The sequence below is a fragment of the Rhinoderma darwinii genome, chromosome 12 (genome assembly GCF_050947455.1).
Source record: "Rhinoderma darwinii isolate aRhiDar2 chromosome 12, aRhiDar2.hap1, whole genome shotgun sequence".
Classification (NCBI taxonomy): Eukaryota; Metazoa; Chordata; class Amphibia; order Anura; family Rhinodermatidae; genus Rhinoderma; species Rhinoderma darwinii.
The window spans coordinates 484,617-508,513 of NC_134698.1; the positions used below are offsets into that span (position 1 = coordinate 484,617).

General features: G+C 50.3%; 1 protein-coding gene across 3 annotated transcripts in view; it reads right to left on the minus strand.

Annotated features, from left to right (window-relative positions):
* Nucleotides 1-1,486: 1,486 nt before the first annotated feature.
* Nucleotides 1,487-23,897, minus strand: part of ZBTB7B (zinc finger and BTB domain containing 7B) — a 41,679-nt gene continuing 19,268 nt past the window's right edge. For 2 of the 3 annotated variants that reach the window (XM_075843559.1, XM_075843560.1), the window contains exons 2-4: nt 21,509-21,568; nt 11,084-12,144; nt 1,487-4,181 (exon numbers count right to left, since the gene is read on the minus strand). In XM_075843559.1, the coding sequence (XP_075699674.1) occupies nt 3,791-4,181; nt 11,084-12,138 (1,446 nt within the window). In that variant the 5' untranslated portion in view covers nt 12,139-12,144; nt 21,509-21,568 and the 3' untranslated portion in view covers nt 1,487-3,790. The remainder of the gene's footprint in view (nt 4,182-11,083; nt 12,145-21,508; nt 21,569-23,897) is intronic. The other variant, XM_075843561.1, reaches the window with a different exon arrangement.

Genomic DNA, 23,897 nt, shown 5'->3' on the forward strand with positions numbered 1-23,897 from the left:
TCTCTCGTGTACCCTCTTATACTGTCATGTACCTTCGTGTTCTCTCCTGCACCCTCGTGTTCTCTCCTGCACCCTCGTGTTCTCTCCTGTACCCTCTTATACTGTCATGTACCCTCGTGTTCTCTCCTGCACCCTCGTGTTCTCTCGTGTACCCTCTTATACTGTCATGTACCCTCGTGTTCTCTCCTGCACCCTCGTGTTCTCTCCTGCACCCTCGTGTTCTCTCCTGTACCCTCTTATATTGTCATGTACCCTCGTGTTCTCTCCTGTACCCTCGTGTACCCTCTTATACGGTCATCTCCCCAGGTAAGTGACGCACCCGGCTGTCCACATGATGTAACACCTGAAATCATGGTTTAAAAATAGCGGTAAAAGAAAAACCTTCTACTTAACCGGTTACCGTAGTCATGGCGACGCATCCCTGCCTCCTGGGATGAAATTTCATAACGTGTAACTGCTGCGTCAGTGACATGGGCTAAAGCGTCATCCTAGGAGGCCGGTCTGCACGGACAACAGAGGGGTGTGTCGCCATGACTACGGCAACCGGGTAAGTATAAGCTTTTTTTTTTTTTTTTCCTGAGTTGCAACTTTTGTGGCGGCTTTGTAGGTTTTCCGCTACAATAATTGTTAGTTGTAGCGGGATTTACATTCCCATTGAATTCAGTGGGGAAAACCTGTAACGTGGACACCTGTGCCCGGCCTCTGTGTTCTGAAAGCATGTGGGGGGGGGGGGGGGGGGTAGGAAATTTGTCACACTACCGGAGGTGCAGAACCCCTGGCAGTGAACGGGTTAATGTCGCTGAGCTCTTCAGTACGCCCCCTGCTACTAGTGATGTTTGTCTGTGGAGATGACGGTTTGCTGGAATCTGGAGTCATTGGGGGTGAGGGGGGGGGGGGGGGGGGCTGACCTCTGGCCACATTTTTACAGATACAATGAGATTAATCCGCAGAAAACCGCACCAACAAAACGCACGTGTCTTTACTGCTAGTTGCAATGTCACATGCGGATTTTCAGTACGAGTTTTGGCCACGCGGCAAAAAAAATAAAATTTGACAAAGCGGCAGCGAGTGAATTCACCCAAAGTGTGATCATTTGTAAAGCAGCGGGGCCGGCCCGTGGAGTTATTCTACCACAGCTGGATATAACCGCGACATAGTCTACCCCCCCATACCCTAACAAATATCCAGCTGAGACCCCCCCCCCCCCCCCCACTCCAAAGGAGCTTATAAATAGACCTGGTCAGCGACAGGACACTGGGCCATTGTAATTCCAGCACCGCCCCCTACTGGCAGCTGTGACTGGGGCTGATGGTGGGTCATTCTGCTGCTCGGGCATCTTCCTGGTAACTTTGGTCCTCGTGGCTCCCGGTCCCGTTCTATCCAGCACTCATTCTAGACTATTGGGGTCCCTGACGTGTGGTTGTGTAGAGTGGACATTGTTTGGAGTAGTGACAGCCGCCCCCACCAATAAGACGATTCCGCAGGCTCAGGTTTCACTTTATTTTATTTCTCCATTGGCCTTCATTAAAAAAGCAAAAAAAAAATTTAAATAATCGGATTCCCTCTTCTCACCAGTGTACAAGTTCAAGTAAAAGTGTCGTCAACAAGGGAAGGCACGCGCTCCCCCTCCCCACCAGCCCGCAGGGGGTCATCTGATTAGTGCAAGGACAGACACCCCCTGGAATGTGGGCTGTGCCCCCCTGGCTGATGTGGGTACCGGAGGGGGGGGGGGGGTCCCCGCTGCAGAGACGTCAATCACACATCTGTCAATCTTCCACGGAGCGCTACGCTAGATGTAAACGGTGGCCCCGCGTGCAGAGGGTCTGTGTACTAGGGCCCCAAGAGTGGGAGAGTGCGGAGGCCTCAGTGCAGTGCGGGCCTGGGATGGGGGAGGGGTTAACATTGTGGAATGCCACAGTGTACAGTAGTACCATGTAGCGTCATATGTGCAGCCAGCTGCATTGCGGGTCGTCGCGGGGGAGCCGCCCGGTCGCCGACACTGTGGTTATGGCTTTGGAATTTGCAGTTAATTTAGGACAGACCCGAAAACCTGCCAACAAACACATCAACACACGCACCTATGTACAGAGTACAGCACCCCCACCCCAAGCATCGGTGACCACAACGCTGCCCCTGAGCATCAGCACACTTAATTCCACCCATCAACACCCTCAGCTCCGCCCCCGAGCATCAGCACCCACAACTCCGCCCCCAAGCATCAGCACCCACAACGCCGCCCCCAAGCATCAGCACCCACAACGCCGCCCCCAAGCATCAGCACCCACAACGCCGCCCCCAAGCATCAGCACACTTCATTCCACCCATTACCTCCCTCAGCTCCACCCCCAAACATCAGCTCCTGTGACCCCCACCCCCAAGCATCCAAAGCACAAATGTGGAAATGCGAGCAGGGGGATAATATACAGAATTATATATAACGCAAGGACGCCGCCAGGAGAAACGGAAACTGCAATAATGATGGGGGAGTTTCTGGAGGAGGAGTGCCTCTATCTGCCCTATTGCCCAGATACGTTGGGGAAAGGACATGTTGAAGAGCCACCTGCTGGTCAGACCCGCAGTTACAAGGGTATGGGAGAGTGGGAGTAGTAGCATCTGTAAACGGCTGTGGCATCAGTGGGGAGGGGGCACAGCAGGAAACAAACAGTCGTCCGGTGCGATTACAATGTATTACAGTGGAATATTGGTCCGAACCAATGACGTGACTGGAATGACTGCGGGACAAAGCTCCGCCTCTCCTGGCCGCCATCACTGTACGCAGGCTTTTATTAGACTGCAGGCCGAGGATGGGGGCACATGCAGCTCTATGAACAGTGGGGTCTGAGGCACCCGGTACCTCCCCGGCACACAATCATTTTATAATAATTTAAATATAACGAACAAACAGAAAATCCTGTGTCCTGCACTAGGGCCCCTGCCGCTCCTTCCCGTGGGTCCCCACCCCCTCTACTTCCAGCATCTAGAAAGGGTGTGTACCACAGAACGCGAGCAGCGCAAGCGGTTACCGAGGCAACAGCCACCGATACTGGATCCCCCGGCACCATTACCAATGAGAGCGTAGATGAGGGGGACTAGAAGTCTCAGCAAGATGTGGGGACACGTTAGCCAGAAGGTCACAGTTTACCCTACAGCACCACCACAGGCCAGGTGAGGGTACTGCAGGGGCAGCTTCAGTGGTAATGGCGCCTCAGTAGATGGGAAATCCCCAGAGACCAATGACGAGCTCCTCCTGGGGGTCCGCGCACGCACACACGGGGGGTGACAAGACACTCATTCATTCTCAGAAGGCACAGCACCATAAAGCGAGCAAAAAGTGGGGTCCATAGCGTTCCCTGTGTGCCCCCATATTGCAGAGTCCCCCCACACAACAACTTATTGCTTTTCTGGGTGGTAGATCTCTATCTATATATATATATATTCAGTAATATACATCTCCTTCTAGAAGCGGCATCTCTATATACAGACAGTATATATATTATACATCTCACTCTGCTCCATCTTTATATGATCCCTGAGGCTGTGGAGCAGCGCCCCCTATAGTCCCGTGCATGGTCTCTCACCCCTCCCCCGGCCGCTGAGCGGCAAACAGTCCATTCTGGTTATTACTGTGTTTGGGTGATGGGGTGCAGGACAGCAGGGGTCCCCCACAATGACGAGAGTGCAGAAGGGAGAGCGCGGTCGTCTGTTTTGGGGGGAGCTGCAATGGACTAAAACCTTTGGAAGCCCAAATGTCTCCTGCAGGGAGGGGGAGGGGGTCACTGTCCAGAAGACGCTAAGAATTGTCTATCACTAAGGGCCCCTCAGGGCTGCCCCCTCCTCGAGGAAGCTGCCAGTATCGGAGCATGGACAGGCGGAGGTCATCCATTTTACCATTGGTCAGATCCAGGCCGGGGGTGGGGACGATACGTGGCACCGGAGGATCCTCTTTGCGTCGTCTTCGGGTACGCACCTCCAAGCAGTTCTGCCCCTTCATATGGCGCTGTAGGTGGTCTTCCTTAGCGAAAGCCTTGTGGCACAAGGAGCATTCATAGGGGCGATCACCGGTGTGAAGGTGCATGTGATTCTTCAGGTCGTAGCTGTGCAGGAAGCGGGCGCTGCAGTGCTCACAGCAATACGGACGCTCACCCGTGTGTTTCCGCATGTGAATCTTCAGCTTGTCATTCCTGGGGAGATGAGAGAGCCATGAGAACGGATAAACGGGGCGGGGCCATAACAGTCAGCCACTAGGTGGCACGACAGCACAGTCCTACATACAGAAGGCAGATACTTTGCTGTAGCGCCACCTAGTGGCTGAATGTACAGTCCTACATATAGGGGGCAGATCCATTACATTCAGCCACTATGTGGTGCTACATTACAGCCCTATATACAGAAGGCAGATTCAGCACAGTCTTACATACAGGAGGCAGATCCATTACATTCAGCCACTAGGTGGCGCTACATTACAGCCCTATATACAGGAGGCAGACCCATTACATTCAGCCACTAGGCGGCGCTACATTACAGCCCTATATACAGGAGACAGACTCATTACATTCAGCCACTAGGCGGCGCCACATTACAGCCCTATATACAGAAGGCAGATTCAGCACAGTCTTACATACAGGAGGCAGATCCATTACATTCAGCCACTAGGTGGCGCTACATTACAGCCCTATATACAGGAGGCAGACCCATTACATTCAGCCACTAGGCGGCGCTACATTACAGCCCTATATACAGAAGGCAGATTCAGCACAGTCCTACATACAGGAGTCAGATCCATTACATTCAGCCACTAGGTGGCGCTACATTACAGCCCTATATGCAGGAGGCAGACCCATTACATTCAGCCACTAGGCGGCGCTACATTACAGCCCTATATACAGGAGGCAGATTCAGCACAGTCCTACATACAGGAGGCAGATCCGTTAAATTCAGCCACTAGGTGGGGCTACAATACAGCCCTATATACAGAAGGCAGATTCAGCACAGTCCTACATACAGGAGGCAGATCCATTACATTCAGCCACTAGGTGGCGCTACATTACAGCCCTATATACAGGAGGCAGATTCATTACATTCAGCCACTAGGTGGCGTTACAATACAGCCCTATATACAGAAGGCAGATTCAGCATAGTCCTACATACAGGAGGTAGACCCATAATATTCAGCCACTAGGTAGTGCCACAGCACAGTCCTACATACATAAGGCAGATCCATTACATTCAGCCACTAGGTGGCGCAACAGCACATTCCTACATACAGGAGGCAGATCCATTACATTCAGCCACTAGATGGCGCTACATTACAGCCCTATATACAGGAGGCGGACCCATTACATTCAGCCACTAGATGGCGCTACATTACAGCCCTATATACAGGAGGCAGATTCAGCACAGTCATAAATACAGGAGGCAGATCCATTACATTCAGCCACTAGGTGGCGCTACATTAGAGCCCGATATACAGGAGGCGGACCCATTACATTCAGCCACTAGATGGCGCTACATTACAGCCCTATATACAGGAGGCAGATTCAGCACAGTCCTACATACAGGAGTCAGACCCATAACATTCAGCCACTAGGTGGCACGACAGCACAGTCCTACATACACAAGGCAGATCCTTTGCTGTAGCGCCGAGCGGCTGAATGTACAGTCCTACATATAGGGGGCAGATCCATTACATTCAGCCACTATGTGGTACTATAGTAAAACACTACATACAGCAGGCATATAAGCAGCATTCAGACTCTAGGTGGCACAGCAGTATAGCCCTACAATCAAGGGGTAGATTCAGCCACTAGGTTGCGCTACAGTACAGCTCTACCTACAAACATGTGGAAAATCCTCTACAGTACAACCCTACATACAGGGGGCAGATATGCAGCATTAAGCCACTAGATGGCACTACTGTACAGCCCTACATACAGGGGGCAGATATGCAGCATTTAGCCACTAGATAGCACTACAGTACAACCCTACATACAGGGGGCAGATATGCAGCATTAAGCCACTAGATGGCACTACTATATAACCCAACATACAGGGGACAGATATGCAGCATTAACCCACTAGATAGCACTACTATATAACCCAACATACAGGGGACAGATATGCAGCATTTCACCACTAGATGGCACCACTGTACAACCCTACATACAGGGTGCATCAGATATGCAGCATTTAGCCACTAGATGGCACTACTGTATAACCCTACATACAGGGGGCAGATATGCAGCATTAAGCCACTAGATGGCACTACAGTACAACCCTGCATACAGGGTGCATCAGATATGCAGCATTTAGCCACTAGATGGCACTACTGTATAACCCTACATACAGGGGGCAGATATGCCGCATTAAGCCACTAGATGGCACTACTGTACAACCCTACATACAGGGGGCAGATATGCAGCATTTAGCCACTAGATAGCACTACAGTACAACCCTACATACAGGGTGCATCAGATATGCAGCATTTAGCCACTAGATGGCACTACTGTACAACCCTACATTCAGGGGGCAGATATGCAGCATTTAGCCACTAGATGGCACTACTGTACAACCCTACATACAGGGGGCAGATATGCAGCATTTAGCCACTAGATGGCACTACTGTACAACCCTACATACAGGGGGCAGATATGCAGCATTTAGCCACTAGATGGCACTACAGTACAACCCTACATACAGGGGGCAGATATGCAGCATTTAGCCACTAGATAGCACTACAGTACAAGCAAACATAGTAAGGGACAGATATGCAGCATTAAGCCACTAGATGGCACTACAGTACAACCCTACATACAGGGGGCAGATATGCAGCATTTCACCACTAGATGGCACTACTGTACAACCCTACATACAGGGTGCATCAGATATGCAGCATTTAGCCACTAGATAGCACTACAGTACAACCCTACATACAGGGGGCAGATATGCAGCATTTAGCCACTAGATGGCACTACTGTACAACCCTACATACAGGGGGCAGATATGCAGCATTTAGCCACTAGATGGCACTACAGTACAACCAAACATACAGGGGACAGATATGCAGCATTAAGCCACTAGATAGCACTACTGTATAACCCTACATACAGGGGACAGATATGCAGCATTAAGCCACTAGATGGCACTACTGTATAACCCTACATACAGGGGGCAGATATGCAGCATTAAGCCACTAGATAGCACTACTGTATAACCCTACATACAGGGGACAGATATGCAGCATTAAGCCACTAGATAGCACTACTGTATAACCCTACATACAGGGGGCAGATATGCAGCATTAAGCCACTAGATGGCACTACTGTACAACCCTACATACAGGGGGCAGATATGCAGCATTTAGCCACTAGATGGCACTACAGTACACCCAAACATACAGGGGACAGATATGCAGCATTAAGCCACTAGATAGCACTACTGTATAACCCTACATACAGGGGACAGATATGCAGCATTAAGCCACTAGATGGCACTACTGTATAACCCTACATACAGGGGGCAGATATGCAGCATTAACCCACTAGATAGCACTACTATATAACCCAACATACAGGGGACAGATATGCAGCATTTCACCACTAGATGGCACCACTGTACAACCCTACATACAGGGTGCATCAGATATGCAGCATTTAGCCACTAGATGGCACTACAGTACAACCAAACATACAGGGGGCAGATATGCAGCATTAAGCCACTAGATAGCACTACAGTACAACCCTACGTACAGGGTGCATCAGATATGCAGCATTTAGCCACTAGATGGCACTACTGTACAACCCTACATACAGGGGGCAGATATGCAGCATTTAGCCACTAGATGGCACTACTGTACAACCCTACATACAGGGGGCAGATATGCAGCATTTAGCCACTAGATGGCACTACTGTACAACCCTACATACAGGGGGCAGATATGCAGCATTTAGCCACTAGATGGCACTACAGTACAACCCTACATACAGGGGGCAGATATGCAGCATTTAGCCACTAGATAGCACTACAGTACAACCCTACATACAGGGGGCAGATATGCAGCATTTAGCCACTAGATGGCACTACTGTACAACCCTACATACAGGGGGCAGATATGCAGCATTTAGCCACTAGATGGCACTACAGTACAACCAAACATACAGGGGACAGATATGCAGCATTAAGCCACTAGATAGCACTACTGTATAACCCTACATACAGGGGACAGATATGCAGCATTAAGCCACTAGATAGCACTACTGTATAACCCTACATACAGGGGACAGATATGCAGCATTAAGCCACTAGATGGCACTACTGTATAACCCTACATACAGGGGGCAGATATGCAGCATTAAGCCACTAGATAGCACTACAGTACAACCCTACATACAGGGGGCAGATATGCAGCATTAAGCCACTAGATAGCACTACTGTATAACCCTACATACAGGGGACAGATATGCAGCATTAAGCCACTAGATGGCACTACTGTATAACCCTACATACAGGGGGCAGATATGCAGCATTTAGCCACTAGATGGCACTACAGTACACCCAAACATACAGGGGACAGATATGCAGCATTAAGCCACTAGATGGCACTACTGTATAACCCTACATACAGGGGGCAGATATGCAGCATTAAGCCACTAGATAGCACTACTGTATAACCCTACATACAGGGGGCAGATATGCAGCATTAAGCCACTAGATGGCACTACTGTATAACCCTACATACAGGGGGCAGATATGCAGCATTTAGCCACTAGATGGCACTACTGTATAACCAAACATACAGGGGACAGATATGCAGCATTAAGCCACTAGATAGCACTACAGTACAACCCTACATACAGGGGGCAGATATGCAGCATTTAGCCACTAGATGGCACTACTGTACAACCCTACATACAGGGGGCAGATATGCAGCATTTAGCCACTAGATGGCACTACTGTATAACCCTACATACAGGGGGCAGATATGCAGCATTAAGCCACTAGATAGCAGTACAGTACAACCCTACATACAGGGGGCAGATATGCAGCATTAAGCCACTAGATAGCACTACAGTACAACCCTACATACAGGGGGCAGATATGCAGCATTAAGCCACTAGATGGCACTACTGTATAACCCTACATACAGGGGGCAGATATGCAGCATTAAGCCACTAGATGGCACTACTGTATAACCCTACATACAGGGGGCAGATATGCAGCATTAAGCCACTAGATGGCACTACTATATAACCCAACATACAGGGGACAGATATGCAGCATTTCACCACTAGATGGCACTACTGTACAACCCTACATACAGGGGGCAGATATGCAGCATTAAGCCACTAGATGGCACTACTGTACAACCCTACATACAGGGGGCAGATATGCAGCATTAAGCCACTAGATAGCACTACAGTATAACCCTACATACAGGGTGCATCAGATATGCAGCATTAAGCCACTAGATAGCACTACAGTACAACCAAACATACAGGGGACAGATATGCAGCATTAAGCCACTAGATAGCACTACAGTACAACCCTACATACAGGGGGCAGATATGCAGCATTAAGCCACTAGATGGCACTACTGTATAACCCTGCATACAGGGGGCAGATATGCAGCATTTAGCCACTAGATGGCACTACTGTATAACCAAACATACAGGGGACAGATATGCAGCATTAAGCCACTAGATAGCACTACAGTACAACCCTACATACAGGGGGCAGATATGCAGCATTTAGCCACTAGATGGCACTACTGTACAACCCTACATACAGGGGGCAGATATGCAGCATTTAGCCACTAGATGGCACTACTGTATAACCCTACATACAGGGGGCAGATATGCAGCATTAAGCCACTAGATAGCACTACAGTACAACCCTACATACAGGGGGCAGATATGCAGCATTAAGCCACTAGATAGCACTACAGTACAACCCTACATACAGGGGGCAGATATGCAGCATTAAGCCACTAGATGGCACTACTGTATAACCCTACATACAGGGGGCAGATATGCAGCATTAAGCCACTAGATGGCACTACTGTATAACCCTACATACAGGGGGCAGATATGCAGCATTAAGCCACTAGATGGCACTACTATATAACCCAACATACAGGGGACAGATATGCAGCATTTCACCACTAGATGGCACTACTGTACAACCCTACATACAGGGGGCAGATATGCAGCATTAAGCCACTAGATGGCACTACTGTACAACCCTACATACAGGGGGCAGATATGCAGCATTAAGCCACTAGATAGCACTACAGTATAACCCTACATACAGGGTGCATCAGATATGCAGCATTAAGCCACTAGATAGCACTACTGTATAACCCTACATACAGGGGACAGATATGCAGCATTTAGCCACTAGATGGCACTACTGTACAACCCTACATACAGGGGGCAGATATGCAGCATTTAACCACTAGATGGCACTACAGTACAACCAAACATACAGGGGACAGATATGCAGAATTAAGCCACTAGATAGCACTACTGTATAACCCTACATACAGGGGGCAGATATGCAGCATTTAGCCACTAGATGGCACTACTGTATAACCCTACATACAGGGGGCAGATATGCAGCATTAAGCCACTAGATAGCACTACTGTATAACCCTACATACAGGGGGCAGATATGCAGCATTAAGCCACTAGATAGCACTACTGTATAACCCTACATACAGGGGACAGATATGCAGCATTAAGCCACTAGATGGCACTACTGTATAACCCTACATACAGGGGGCAGATATGCAGCATTTAGCCACTAGATGGCACTACAGTGCAGCCAAACAAACATAAGGCATATCTGAAACAGTCAGCCTGTAGGGGGCTCTACAAGTACAGCCATACATATAGGGGGCAGATCCGCCACGTTTGACCACTAGGTGGCACTACAGTACAGTCCTACATTGGAAATGCCCCCTGGACGTAGAAGTGAGGAGATAGCACCACCTAAAGGTATTTCCAGCTTACTGCGAGTGACCTTGCAATGTCAGACCAGGGCAGCAGCGAGTAGACCGGATATCGCAGCACATTTCCATCCCGCTTACCTGGTAAATCTGACGCCGCAGACCTGACACACGAAAGGCTTCTCCCCGGTGTGCGTGCGCATGTGGCGGGGCAGCTTCCCGGCACCATGGATAATTTTGTGGCACACGGGACACTCCTGGGGCATCTGTGACCGTCGTTTCCTCACCAGCTTGTCGGCACCATCCGGGGACGCAGACACGGACTCCGGGTTTCCGGCGTCCAGTGCGGTTGCGTACATCATTTCAGAGGGCTCCTCGTCCGATAAAATGTCTTCAGGGGGCGACGGGGGGACAAATATGTGGTGCCCTCCCAGCCCGTTGTCAGGGGTGAAACGCTCGTAGTTCAGGCTACTGTCGCTCGGGGGTAATTCACCGGGTGAGGGGGCCTCCGCCGGGCTGTCGGCGCGATCCATTGACTCGTCTTCTACCACATAGGGGCCCCCATTTTGGGCCCTCTGGCTGGGGTTTACCTGCAGGAACTTCCTTCTGTGCTTCCGGGGTATGAACTGCAGCGGTTTCTGTGGTAGTGGCATGGAGTGGACGGGCGGGGGGCTTTCTGCCTCCGGAGAGGTGGTGGTGGTGTCCTCGCCATTCTCCTGGGCACCGAAGCGATCTAGATACTGGCGAGCACGTATGAAGCCTTCCAGATCCTCCGCGTCGCCGCTCTTCTCCTCCCAGCCCCCGTTACAGCGCAGGATCTCCACGCAGGCTTCCACCACGCACGGGATCTCCAGGAGACGGGCGGCGCGCAGCACATCGCGCATGTTGGCATTACTGATTGTGAGCGTGGCCGTGTAGGCAAAGTCCAGCAGAGCCGCCAGCGCGTCCGGCTTCAGGAAGTCCAGCTGACAGACGTCCCGGGACCGTTTCCCAGACCGCGTCCCCGTGAAAAGCTTGCGGAAGTATTGGCTGCAGGCGGCCAGCACAGCGCGGTGCGTGCGATACTCCAGGCCCTGCGTCCTGATGGTGACATCGCACAGGACGCCGCGGTGACGCTGCTCGTTCAGGCTGCTCAGGAGGTCACAGCTGTGTTCTGGGAAGGGGATCCCTATGAGCTCGTCTTCGGAGCTTGCCATCACCACCTGGAAAACAAACAAGGATTAGGACGGATGTCCCTCCCGAGACTTGGGGTGCAGGATAAGGACACGCGGCGCCCCCGTACATTATAGCAGTATAATCTCTCATGTTCTATCTGATCTCACTCTGGAAATTCACCTCCAACCAGAGTAGAGACGCACTTCCTCTCAACATCTTCAAACAGTGCGCGCGGATACAGGACACAAAGGGTTAACGAGCCGCCATCTACACGCTGCACAGGAATACACACACCTCACACCATGTAATAACCGGGATTATCACCCTGTACACCATGTAATAACCGGGATTATCACCCTGTACACCATGTAATAACAGGGATTATCACCCTGTACACCATGTAATAACCGGGATTATCACCCTGTACACCATGTAATAACCGGGATTATCACCCTGTACACCATGTAATAACCGGGATTATCACCCTGTACACCATGTAATAACCGGGATTATCACCCTGTACACCATGTAATAACCGGGATTATCACCCTGTACACCATGTAATAACCGGGATTATCACCCTATACACCATGTAATAACCGGGATTATCACCCTGTACACCATGTAATAACCGGGATTATCACCCTGTACACCATGTAATAACCGGGATTATCACCCTGTACACCATGTAATAACCGGGATTATCACCCTATACACCATGTAATAACCGGGATTATCACCCTGTACACCATGTAATAACCGGGATTATCACCCTGTACACCATGTAATAACCGGGATTATCACCCTGTACACCATGTAATAACCGGGATTATCACCCTGTACACCATGTAATAACCGGGATTATCACCCTATACACCATGTAATAACCAGGATTATCACCCTATACACCATGTAATAACGGGGATTATCACCCTATACACCATGTAATAACCGGGATTATCACCCTGTACACCATGTAATAACCGGGATTATCACCCTGTACACCATGTAATAACCGGGATTATCACCCTGTACACCATGTAATAACCGGGATTATCACCCTGTACACCATGTAATAACCAGGATTATCACCCTGTACACCATGTAATAACCGGGATTATCACCCTGTACACCATGTAATAACCGGGATTATCACCCTGTACACCATGTAATAACCGGGATTATCACCCTATACACCATGTAATAACCGGGATTATCACCCTGTACACCATGTAATAACCGGGATTATCACCCTGTACACCATGTAATAACCGGGATTATCACCCTGTACACCATGTAATAACCAGGATTATCACCCTGTACACCATGTAATAACCGGGATTATCACCCTGTACACCATGTAATAACCGGGATTATCACCCTGTACACCATGTAATAACCGGGATTATCACCCTGTACACCATGTAATAACCGGGATTATCACCCTGTACACCATGTAATAACCAGGATTATCACCCTGTACACCATGTAATAACCGGGATTATCACCCTGTACACCATGTAATAACCGGGATTATCACCCTGTACACCATGTAATAACCGGGATTATCACCCTATACACCATGTAATAACCGGGATTATCACCCTGTACACCATGTAATAACCGGGATTATCACCCTGTACACCATGTAATAACCGGGATTATCACCCTATACACCATGTAATAACCGGGATTATCACCCTGTACACCATGTAATAACCGGGATTATCACCCTGTACACCATGTAATAACCGGGATTATCACCCTGTACACCATGTAATAACCGGGATTATCACCCTATACACCATGTAATAACCGGGATTATCACCCTATACACCATGTAATAACCGGGATTATCACCCTGTACACCATGTAATAACCGGGATTATCACCCTATACAAGATGTAATAACCGTGATTATCACCCTATACACCATGTAATAACCGGGATTATCACCCTGTACACCATGTAATAACCGGGATTATCACCCTATACACCATGTAATAACCGGGATTATCACCCTGTACACCATGTAATAACCGGGATTATCACCCTGTAATAACCGGGATTATCACCCTATACACCATGTAATAACAGGGATTATCACCCTATACACCATGTAATAACCGGGATTATCACCCTATACACCATGTAATAACCGGGATTATCACCCTATACACCATGTAATAACCGGGATTATCACCCTATACACCATGTAATAACCGGGATTATCACCCTATACACCATGTAATAACTGGGATTATCACCCTATACACCATGTAATAACCGGGATTATCACCCTGTACACCATGTAATAACCGGGATTATCACCCTATACAAAATGTAATAACCGGGATTATCACCCTATACACCATGTAATAACCGGGATTATCACCCTATACACCATGTAATAACCGGGATTATCACCCTATACACCATGTAATAACCGGGATTATCACCCTATACACCATGTAATAACCGGGATTATCACCCTGTACACCATGTAATAACCGGGATTATCACCCTGTACACCATGTAATAACCGGGATTATCACCCTGTACACCATGTAATAACCGGGATTATCACCCTGTACACCATGTAATAACCGGGATTATCACCCTATACACCATGTAATAACCGGGATTATCACCCTGTACACCATGTAATAACCGGGATTATCACCCTATACACCATGTAATAACCGGGATTATCACCCTGTACACCATGTAATAACCGGGATTATCACCCTGTACACCATGTAATAACCGGGATTATCACCCTATACACCATGTAATAACCGGGATTATCACCCTGTACACCATGTAATAACCGGGATTATAGCCCTATACACCATGTAATAACCGGGATTATCACCCTGTACACCATGTAATAACCGGGATTATCACCCTATACCGCATATACACCATGTAATAACCGGGATGATCACCCTGTACCGCGTATACACCATGTAATAACCGGGATTATCACCCTGTACCGCGTATACACCATGTAATAACCGGGATTATCACCCTGTACCGCGTATACACCATGTAATAACCGGGATTATCACCCTGTATCGCGTATACACCATGTAATAACCGGGATTATCACCCTGTACCGCATATACACCATGTAATAACCGGGATTATCAACCTATACACCATGTAATAACCGGGATTATCAGCCTATACACCATGTAATAACCAGGATGATCACCCTATACACCATGTAATAACCGGGATTATCACCCTATACCGCTTATACAATGCACAACAAACACCGCTACAACACACACACTGCACAGCACAGACAACTCTACACTACACACACTGCACAGCACACACCACTATACTACACACTGCACAGCACACACCACTATACTACACACTGCACAGCACACCGCTATACTACACACTGCACAGCACACACCGCTACACTGCACACACCGCTACACTACACACACTGCACAGCACACACCTCTACACTACACACTGCACAGCACACACCTCTACACTACACACACCTCTACACTACACACACCTCTACACTGCACAGCACACACCTCTACACTGCACAGCACACACCTCTACTCTACACACTGCACACCAAGCACCGCTACACTACACACTGCACACCAAGCACCAATACACTACACACCCTTTACACTACACTACACACACCTCAGCACACACCGCTACACTACACACTGCACAGCACACACCGCTACACTACGCACACTGCACAGCACATACCTCTACACTACACAGAACACACCTCTACACTACACACTGCACAGAACATACCTCTACACTACACAAAACACACCTCTACACTACACACTGCACAGCACACACCTCTACACTACACACACTGCACAGCACACACCTCTACACTATACACACTTCACAGAACACATCTCTTCACTACACACACTGCACAGCACACACCTCTACACTACACACACTGCACAGGACACACCTCTACACTATACACACTGCACAGCACACACCTCTACACTATACACACTGCACAGCACACACCGCTACACTACACAGCACACACCGCTACACTACACACACTGCACAGCACATAACTCTACACTACACAGAACACACCTCTACACTACACTGCACACATCTCTTCACTACACACACTGCACATCACACACCTCTACACTACACACTGCAGACACCTCTACACTACACACACCTCTACACTATACACACTGCACAGCACACACCTCTACACTATACACACTGCACAGCACACACCTCACAGCACAAAGACCACTACAGACGCCTCTACACTGCACACACCTCTACACTACACACACACACCCCTCTACACTTTACACACTGCACACAGACCACTACACACACTGCAGACACTTCTACACTACACTGCACACAGACACCTCTACACTATACACTGCACAGCACACACCTCTACACTATACACAGCAAAGACTTCTACAACACACACACACACTGCACAGCACACACCGCTACACACACTACACTGCACAGCACACACCTCTACACTATACACACTGCACAGCACACATCTCTACACTATACACACTGCACAGCACACACCTCTACAATACACACACCTCTACACTATACACACTGTACAGCACACACCTCTACACTACACACTGCACAGCAGACACCTCTACACTACACACACTGCACAGACCACCACACACTGCACAGCACACACCTCTACACTACACACTGCACAGCACACACCTCTACACTACACAGACACCTCTACACTACACACACTGCACAGCACACACCGCTACACTACACACTGCACACCAAGCACCGCTACACTACACACTGCACACCAAGCACCACTACACTACACACTGCACACCAAGCACCACTACACACACCGCTACACTACACACTGAACAGCACACACCGCTACACTACACACTGCACAGCACACACCGCTACACTACACACTGCACAGCACACACCGCTACACTACACACACTGCACATACCTCTACACTACACAGCACACACCTCTACACTACACACTGCGCAGCACACACCTCTATACTACACACTGCACAGCAGACACCTCTACACTATACACACTGCACAGCAGACACCTCTACACTACACACCAGACACCTCTACACTACACACTGCACAGCAGACACCTCTACACTACACACACCTCACACCTCTACACAATGCAGACACCTCTACACACTGCACAGCAGACACCTCTACACTATACACACTGCACAGCACACACCTCTACACTATACACACTGCACAGCACACACCTCACAGCACACAGACCACTACACACACAGACGCCTCTACACTATACACTGCACACACCTCTACACTACACACACCCCTCTACACACTGCACAGCACACACCTCTACACTATACACAGCAAAGACTTCTACACTACACACACACACTGCACAGCACACACCGCTACACTACACTGCACAGCACACACCTCTACACTATACACACTGCACAGCACACACCTCTACACTATACACACTGCACAGCACACACCTCTACACTACACACAGCACACACCTCTACACTACACACAGCACACACCTCTACACTATACACACTGCACAGCACACACCTCTACACTACACACTGCACAGCAACCTCTACACTACACACACTGCACAGCACACACACCTCTACACTACACACTGCACAGCACACACTGCACAGACCACTACACACACTGCACAGACCACTACACACTGCACAGCACACACCTCTACACTACACACACTGCACAGACACCTCTACACTACACACTGAACAGCACACACCTCTACAATACACACACCTCTACACTACACACACTGCACAGACACCTCTACACTACACACTGCACAGCACACACCTCTACACTATACAACCTGCACAGCACGCACCTCTACACTACACACTGCACAGCACACACCTCTACACTACACACACTGCACAGACACCTCTACACTACACACACCTCTACACTACACACACTGCACAGACACCTCTACACTATACACACTGCAGACACCTCTACACTACACACACTGCACAGCACACACCTCTACACTACACACAGCACAGAACACACCTCTACACTACACACTGCACAGCACACACCTCTACACTACACACTGCACAGCACACACCGCTACACTATACACACTGCACAGCACACACCTCTACACTATACACACTGCACAGCACACACCTCTACACTATACACACTGCACAGCACACTGCACAGCACACACCTCTACACTATACACACTGCACAGTACCCACCTCTACACTATACACACTGCACAGACACCTCTACACTACACACTGCACAGCACACACCTCTACACTATACACACTGCACAGCACACACCTCACAGCACACAGACCACTACACACAGACACCTCTACACTATACACTGCAGACACCTCTACACTACACACAGCACACACCTCTACACTATACACACTGCACAGCATACACCGCTACACTACACACACACACACCTCTACACTATACACACTGCACAGCACACACCTCTACACTACACACTGCACAGCACACACCTCTACACTACACACAGCACACAGACCACTACACAGACGCCTCTACACTATCAACTGCACACACCTCTACACTACACACACCTCTACACTTTACACACTGCACAGCACACAGACCACTGCAGACACTTCTACACTACACAGCACACACCTCTACACTATACACTGCACAGCACACACCTCTACACTATACACAGCAAAGACTTCTACACCACACACACACACACACACACACACACACACACACACACACACACACACACACACCGCTACACTACACACACTGCACAGCAGACACCTCTACACTACACACTGCACAGACCACTACACACTTTACAGAACACACCTCTACACTACACACACTGCACAGACACCTCTACACTACACACACTGCACAGCACACACCGCTACACTACACACTGCACAGCACACACCTCTACACTACACACACTACACACACTGCACAGACCACTACACACTGCACAGCACACACCTCTACACTACACAGACACCTCTACACTATACAACCTGCACAGCACACACCTCTACACTACACACAGCACACCTCTACACTACACAGCACACACCTCTACACTACACACTGCACAGCACACACCGCTACACTATACACTGCACAGCACACACCTCTACACTACACACACTGCACAGACACCTCTACACTACACACACTGCACAGCACACACCTCTACACTACACACTGCACAGCACACACCGCTACACTATACACTGCACAGCAAACACCTCTACACTATACACACTGCACAGACACCGCTACACTACACACTGCACAGCAGACACCTCTACACTACACACTGCACAGACCACTACACACTGCACAGACCACTACACACTGCACAGCACACACCTCTACACTACACACACTGCACAGACACCTCTACACTACACACACTGCACAGCACACACCGCTACACTACACAGCACACACCGCTACACTACACACTGCACAGCACACACCTCTACACTACACACACTGCACAGACACCTCTACACTACACACACTGCACAGACACCTCTACACTATACACACTGCACAGACCACTACACAATGCACAGCACACATCTCTACACTACACACACTGCACAGCACACACCTTTACACTACACACACTGCACAGACACCTCTACACTACACACACTGCACAGACACCTCTACACTACACACACTGCACAGCACACACCTCTACACAACACACTGTACAGCACACACCTCTACACTATACACACTGCAGACACTGCACAGCACACACCTCTACACTACACACTGCACAGACACCTCTACACTACACACTGCACAGCACACACCTCTACACTATACACACTGCACAGACCACTACACAATGCACAGCACACACCTCTACACTACACACTGCACAGCACACACCTTTACACTATACACACTGCACAGCACACACCTTTACACTACACACTGCACAGACACCTCTACACTATACACACTGCACAGACACCTCTACACTATACACACTGCACAGACACCTCTACACTATACACACTGCACAGACACCTCTACACTACACACTGCACAGCACACACCTCTACACTACACACTGCACAGCACACACCTCTACACTATACACACAGCACACAGACCACTACACACAGACGCCTCTACACTATACACTGCACACCCCTCTACACTACACTGCACACAGACACCTCTACACTATAAACTGCACAGCACACACCTCTACACTATACACAGCAAAGACACTTCTACACTACACACACACTGCACACACACTGCACAGCACACACCTCTACACTACACACAGCACACACCTCTACACTACACACTGCACAGCACACACCTCTACACTACACAGCACACACCTCTACACACTGCACAGCACACACCTCTACACTATACACACTGCACAGCACACACCTTTACACTACACACTGCACAGCACACACCTCTACACACTGCACAGCACACACCTCTACACTACACACACTGCACAGCACACACCTCTACACTACACACGAACACCTCTACACTACACACACTGCACAGACACACAACTCTACACTACACAGCACAGCACACACCTCTACACTACACACTGCAGACACCTCTACACTACACACTGCACAGCACACATCTCTACTCTATACACTGCACACACCTCTACACTACACACACTGCACACACCTCTACACTACACACACTGCACACACCTCTACACTACACACACTGCACAGACACTTCTACTCTATACACTGCACACAGACACACACTACACACAGCACACACACCTCTACACTATACACTGCATACAGACACACACACACCACTACACTATACACTGCACACAGACAGACACACACACCTCTACACTATACACAGCACACACCTCTACACTATACACTGCACACAGACAGACACACACACCTCTACACTACACACAGCACACACCTCTTCACTATACACTGCACACAGACAGACACACACTGCACACACCTCTACACTACACACACTGCACAGACACTTCTACTCTATACACTGCACACAGACACACACTACACACAGCACACACACCTCTACACTATACACTGCATACAGACACACACACACCACTACAACACTCTACAAGTGTACAAAGACCTCAAACATGGACATCTGATGACCCGGAGCGCCGGCCCCAGTACCCCGGGGTGTCACACAGTCGCACCGCCAGAAGGAGAGATCACCATCCACTGACTACAACATGGCGGCCGGACACATGTAAGACAGGAAGGACTCCGCCTCGTACCTGTGGGGTGAACCTCGTCCACACGTCCCGGCAGCCGCGCGCTCCTCACCTCCCCGATCACTGTCAACGACACAAAGGCGACAGGTTGACGTTACCCCAGAATTCCACCGCACAGACTGACGCTCTTATTATTTGTGAAAATGTCGCCCACGTACAAACTTCCCAGAAGTGTAAAGGGAACGCAGAGCTGCTCCCCCTTTGAAGTTGGGGTGAGAGGGGGTGGAGGGGAAAGAGAATGGAAGGAGGGGAGGGGCGCTGTGTGCGTCGTCTTCAGACAGTACGGTGAGATAAGTGTGCGGTGCCTCGTGCCTCACGCCTCTCCCCAGACACCACGGCTGCTTTATGTCTCCTCTACAATAACAATAGCCCCAGCCCTTGCCCCGTATCTTGTGCCCGTCCACCCTGGGGCAGACAACATGGCTGACAGCCGGCGCTCCCTTTACCGTAGCCCCGCCCTGCGCTTTATACACAAGATCTGGAGGGAGACGGCGGCAGCCACGCGATACGTCCACGACGCGCCAACCTCTACGCCACCCCCCAGGAACCCGCCGCTGTCTATAGACGTGAACGCAAATGCGTCATGTGACGGCGCCGAGCGTTCCGGCTGCATCACACAGGCGGGCGTCCCCCAGCACAGGGCGTTTCCGGGACAGGGAGGCTCCTGCTAAACTTGTGTGACGAGAGGTGGGCAGAGGGCTCCGTCCCCTCGCTGGAACATCCCGAGTCAGCGGGCAGGAATCTTAATGACCACAATCTGCCCTGTAATTATAGGAGGGGGCACCGCAGGGCGAGAATGGGGCCACCTGATCCAGGGCACGCCCTCCATTCAAAGCTGTGAAAAATGCCAAGCAGGCAGGGGGGTATTAAACTGGTCCTGGGGAGGTGCCAGCTGGCAGAGGTCCCGGCACAGCTCAGGTGCAGCGTAACCTGGCTTAACCACTTCACCGCCAAACCACAGGCGGCACCTAATCACATGACGCCAGAGGTGGGGCAAGGCGAGCGGTCACCGACTATTGGAGCAACAGTGTCATGTGATGATACCGAAGAGGAATGCCCAGGGTCGCCCATCACCACCCAGGTGCCCCCCCCCCCACTGTCTATAATTCTGCGGCCTCAGGTCCCCAGGCTCTGGAAGGGTTAATAGGACCTCACTTCTCCCAGCCACCACTGTGGGGCGCCAGCACCTGGCGGGTGGAGGATGGCGGTACCTGTGTGCCCAGGTGTGCTCAGACCCCCTCCCCCACCTCACAAAGGGAGCTCAGCTGGGCGGAGCGCCCTCTTTTATGGTCGCAGCTTGAAGGACTTTGGTCGGATTGTCCTGCCGCTCCCATCCAGGGGCTCGTAACTACCCCCGAGCGAGGCACGCAAGCAGATAGCACCCAGCCTCCCCACCCCCACACTGCGCAGCAAGGGTCATTTACTGCAGGGTCGTAATAAACCGCGGCGTCATACACAGAATAGTCACCCCGCACCTCCGCCACCGGGCGTCCGCACACTGCAGGCCCCATCACCCCAAAGAGACCGGTGTTTATAGAATGACCCCCATTACAGCAGCAGTTATAGGGGCACCTCTACACCCCGACACGTGACTCCGTTACAGCAGAGTTATAGGGGCACCTCTACACCCCGACACGTGACCCCGTTACAGCAGCAGTTATAGGGGCACCTCTACACCCCGACACGTGACCCCATTACAGCAGCAGTTATAGGGGCACCTCTACACCCCGACACGTGACTCCATTACAGCAGCAGTTATAGGGGCACCTCTACACCCCGACACGTGACTCCGTTACAGCAGAGTTATAGGGGCACCTCTACACCCCGACACGTGACCCCGTTACAGCAGCAGTTATAGGGGCACCTCTACACCCCGACACGTGACCCCATTACAGCAGCAGTTATAGGGGCACTTCGAGGCTGCGGTGGGCACTTCGAGGCTGCGGTGGGCACTTCGAGGCTGCGGTGGGCACTTCGAGGCTGCGGTGGGCACTTCGAGGCTGCGGTGGGCACTTCGAGGCTGCGGTGGGCACTCAGGTGGTTCCTGCATTAGATCCGATCGGCAGAACCAGAGCAGATTCTGCAAATGTAAAACCGATGATTCCTGTGCCCCCCCCCTGGCATTATCTCCCCCATGGTAAGGGGTGCAGGTAGACTAAGCAAACACTACGCCCTGTTGGCACTGAGCACCAGGATACTGGCAGGGCAGCCCCCCCTCCACCTCCCTCACGCTGGCACCCATCCACAAGAAAGCTTATGTTTACCCACAAGAGACAAAGAGGTGAGGGGGGGGGGGCAGAGGCCTGACACCACCCTATAGACCACAGCCTGACAACCCCCGTACTGCCACGTCACCCAGCGCAGAAACGGGAAATGTGGCCCCGGCTCATGT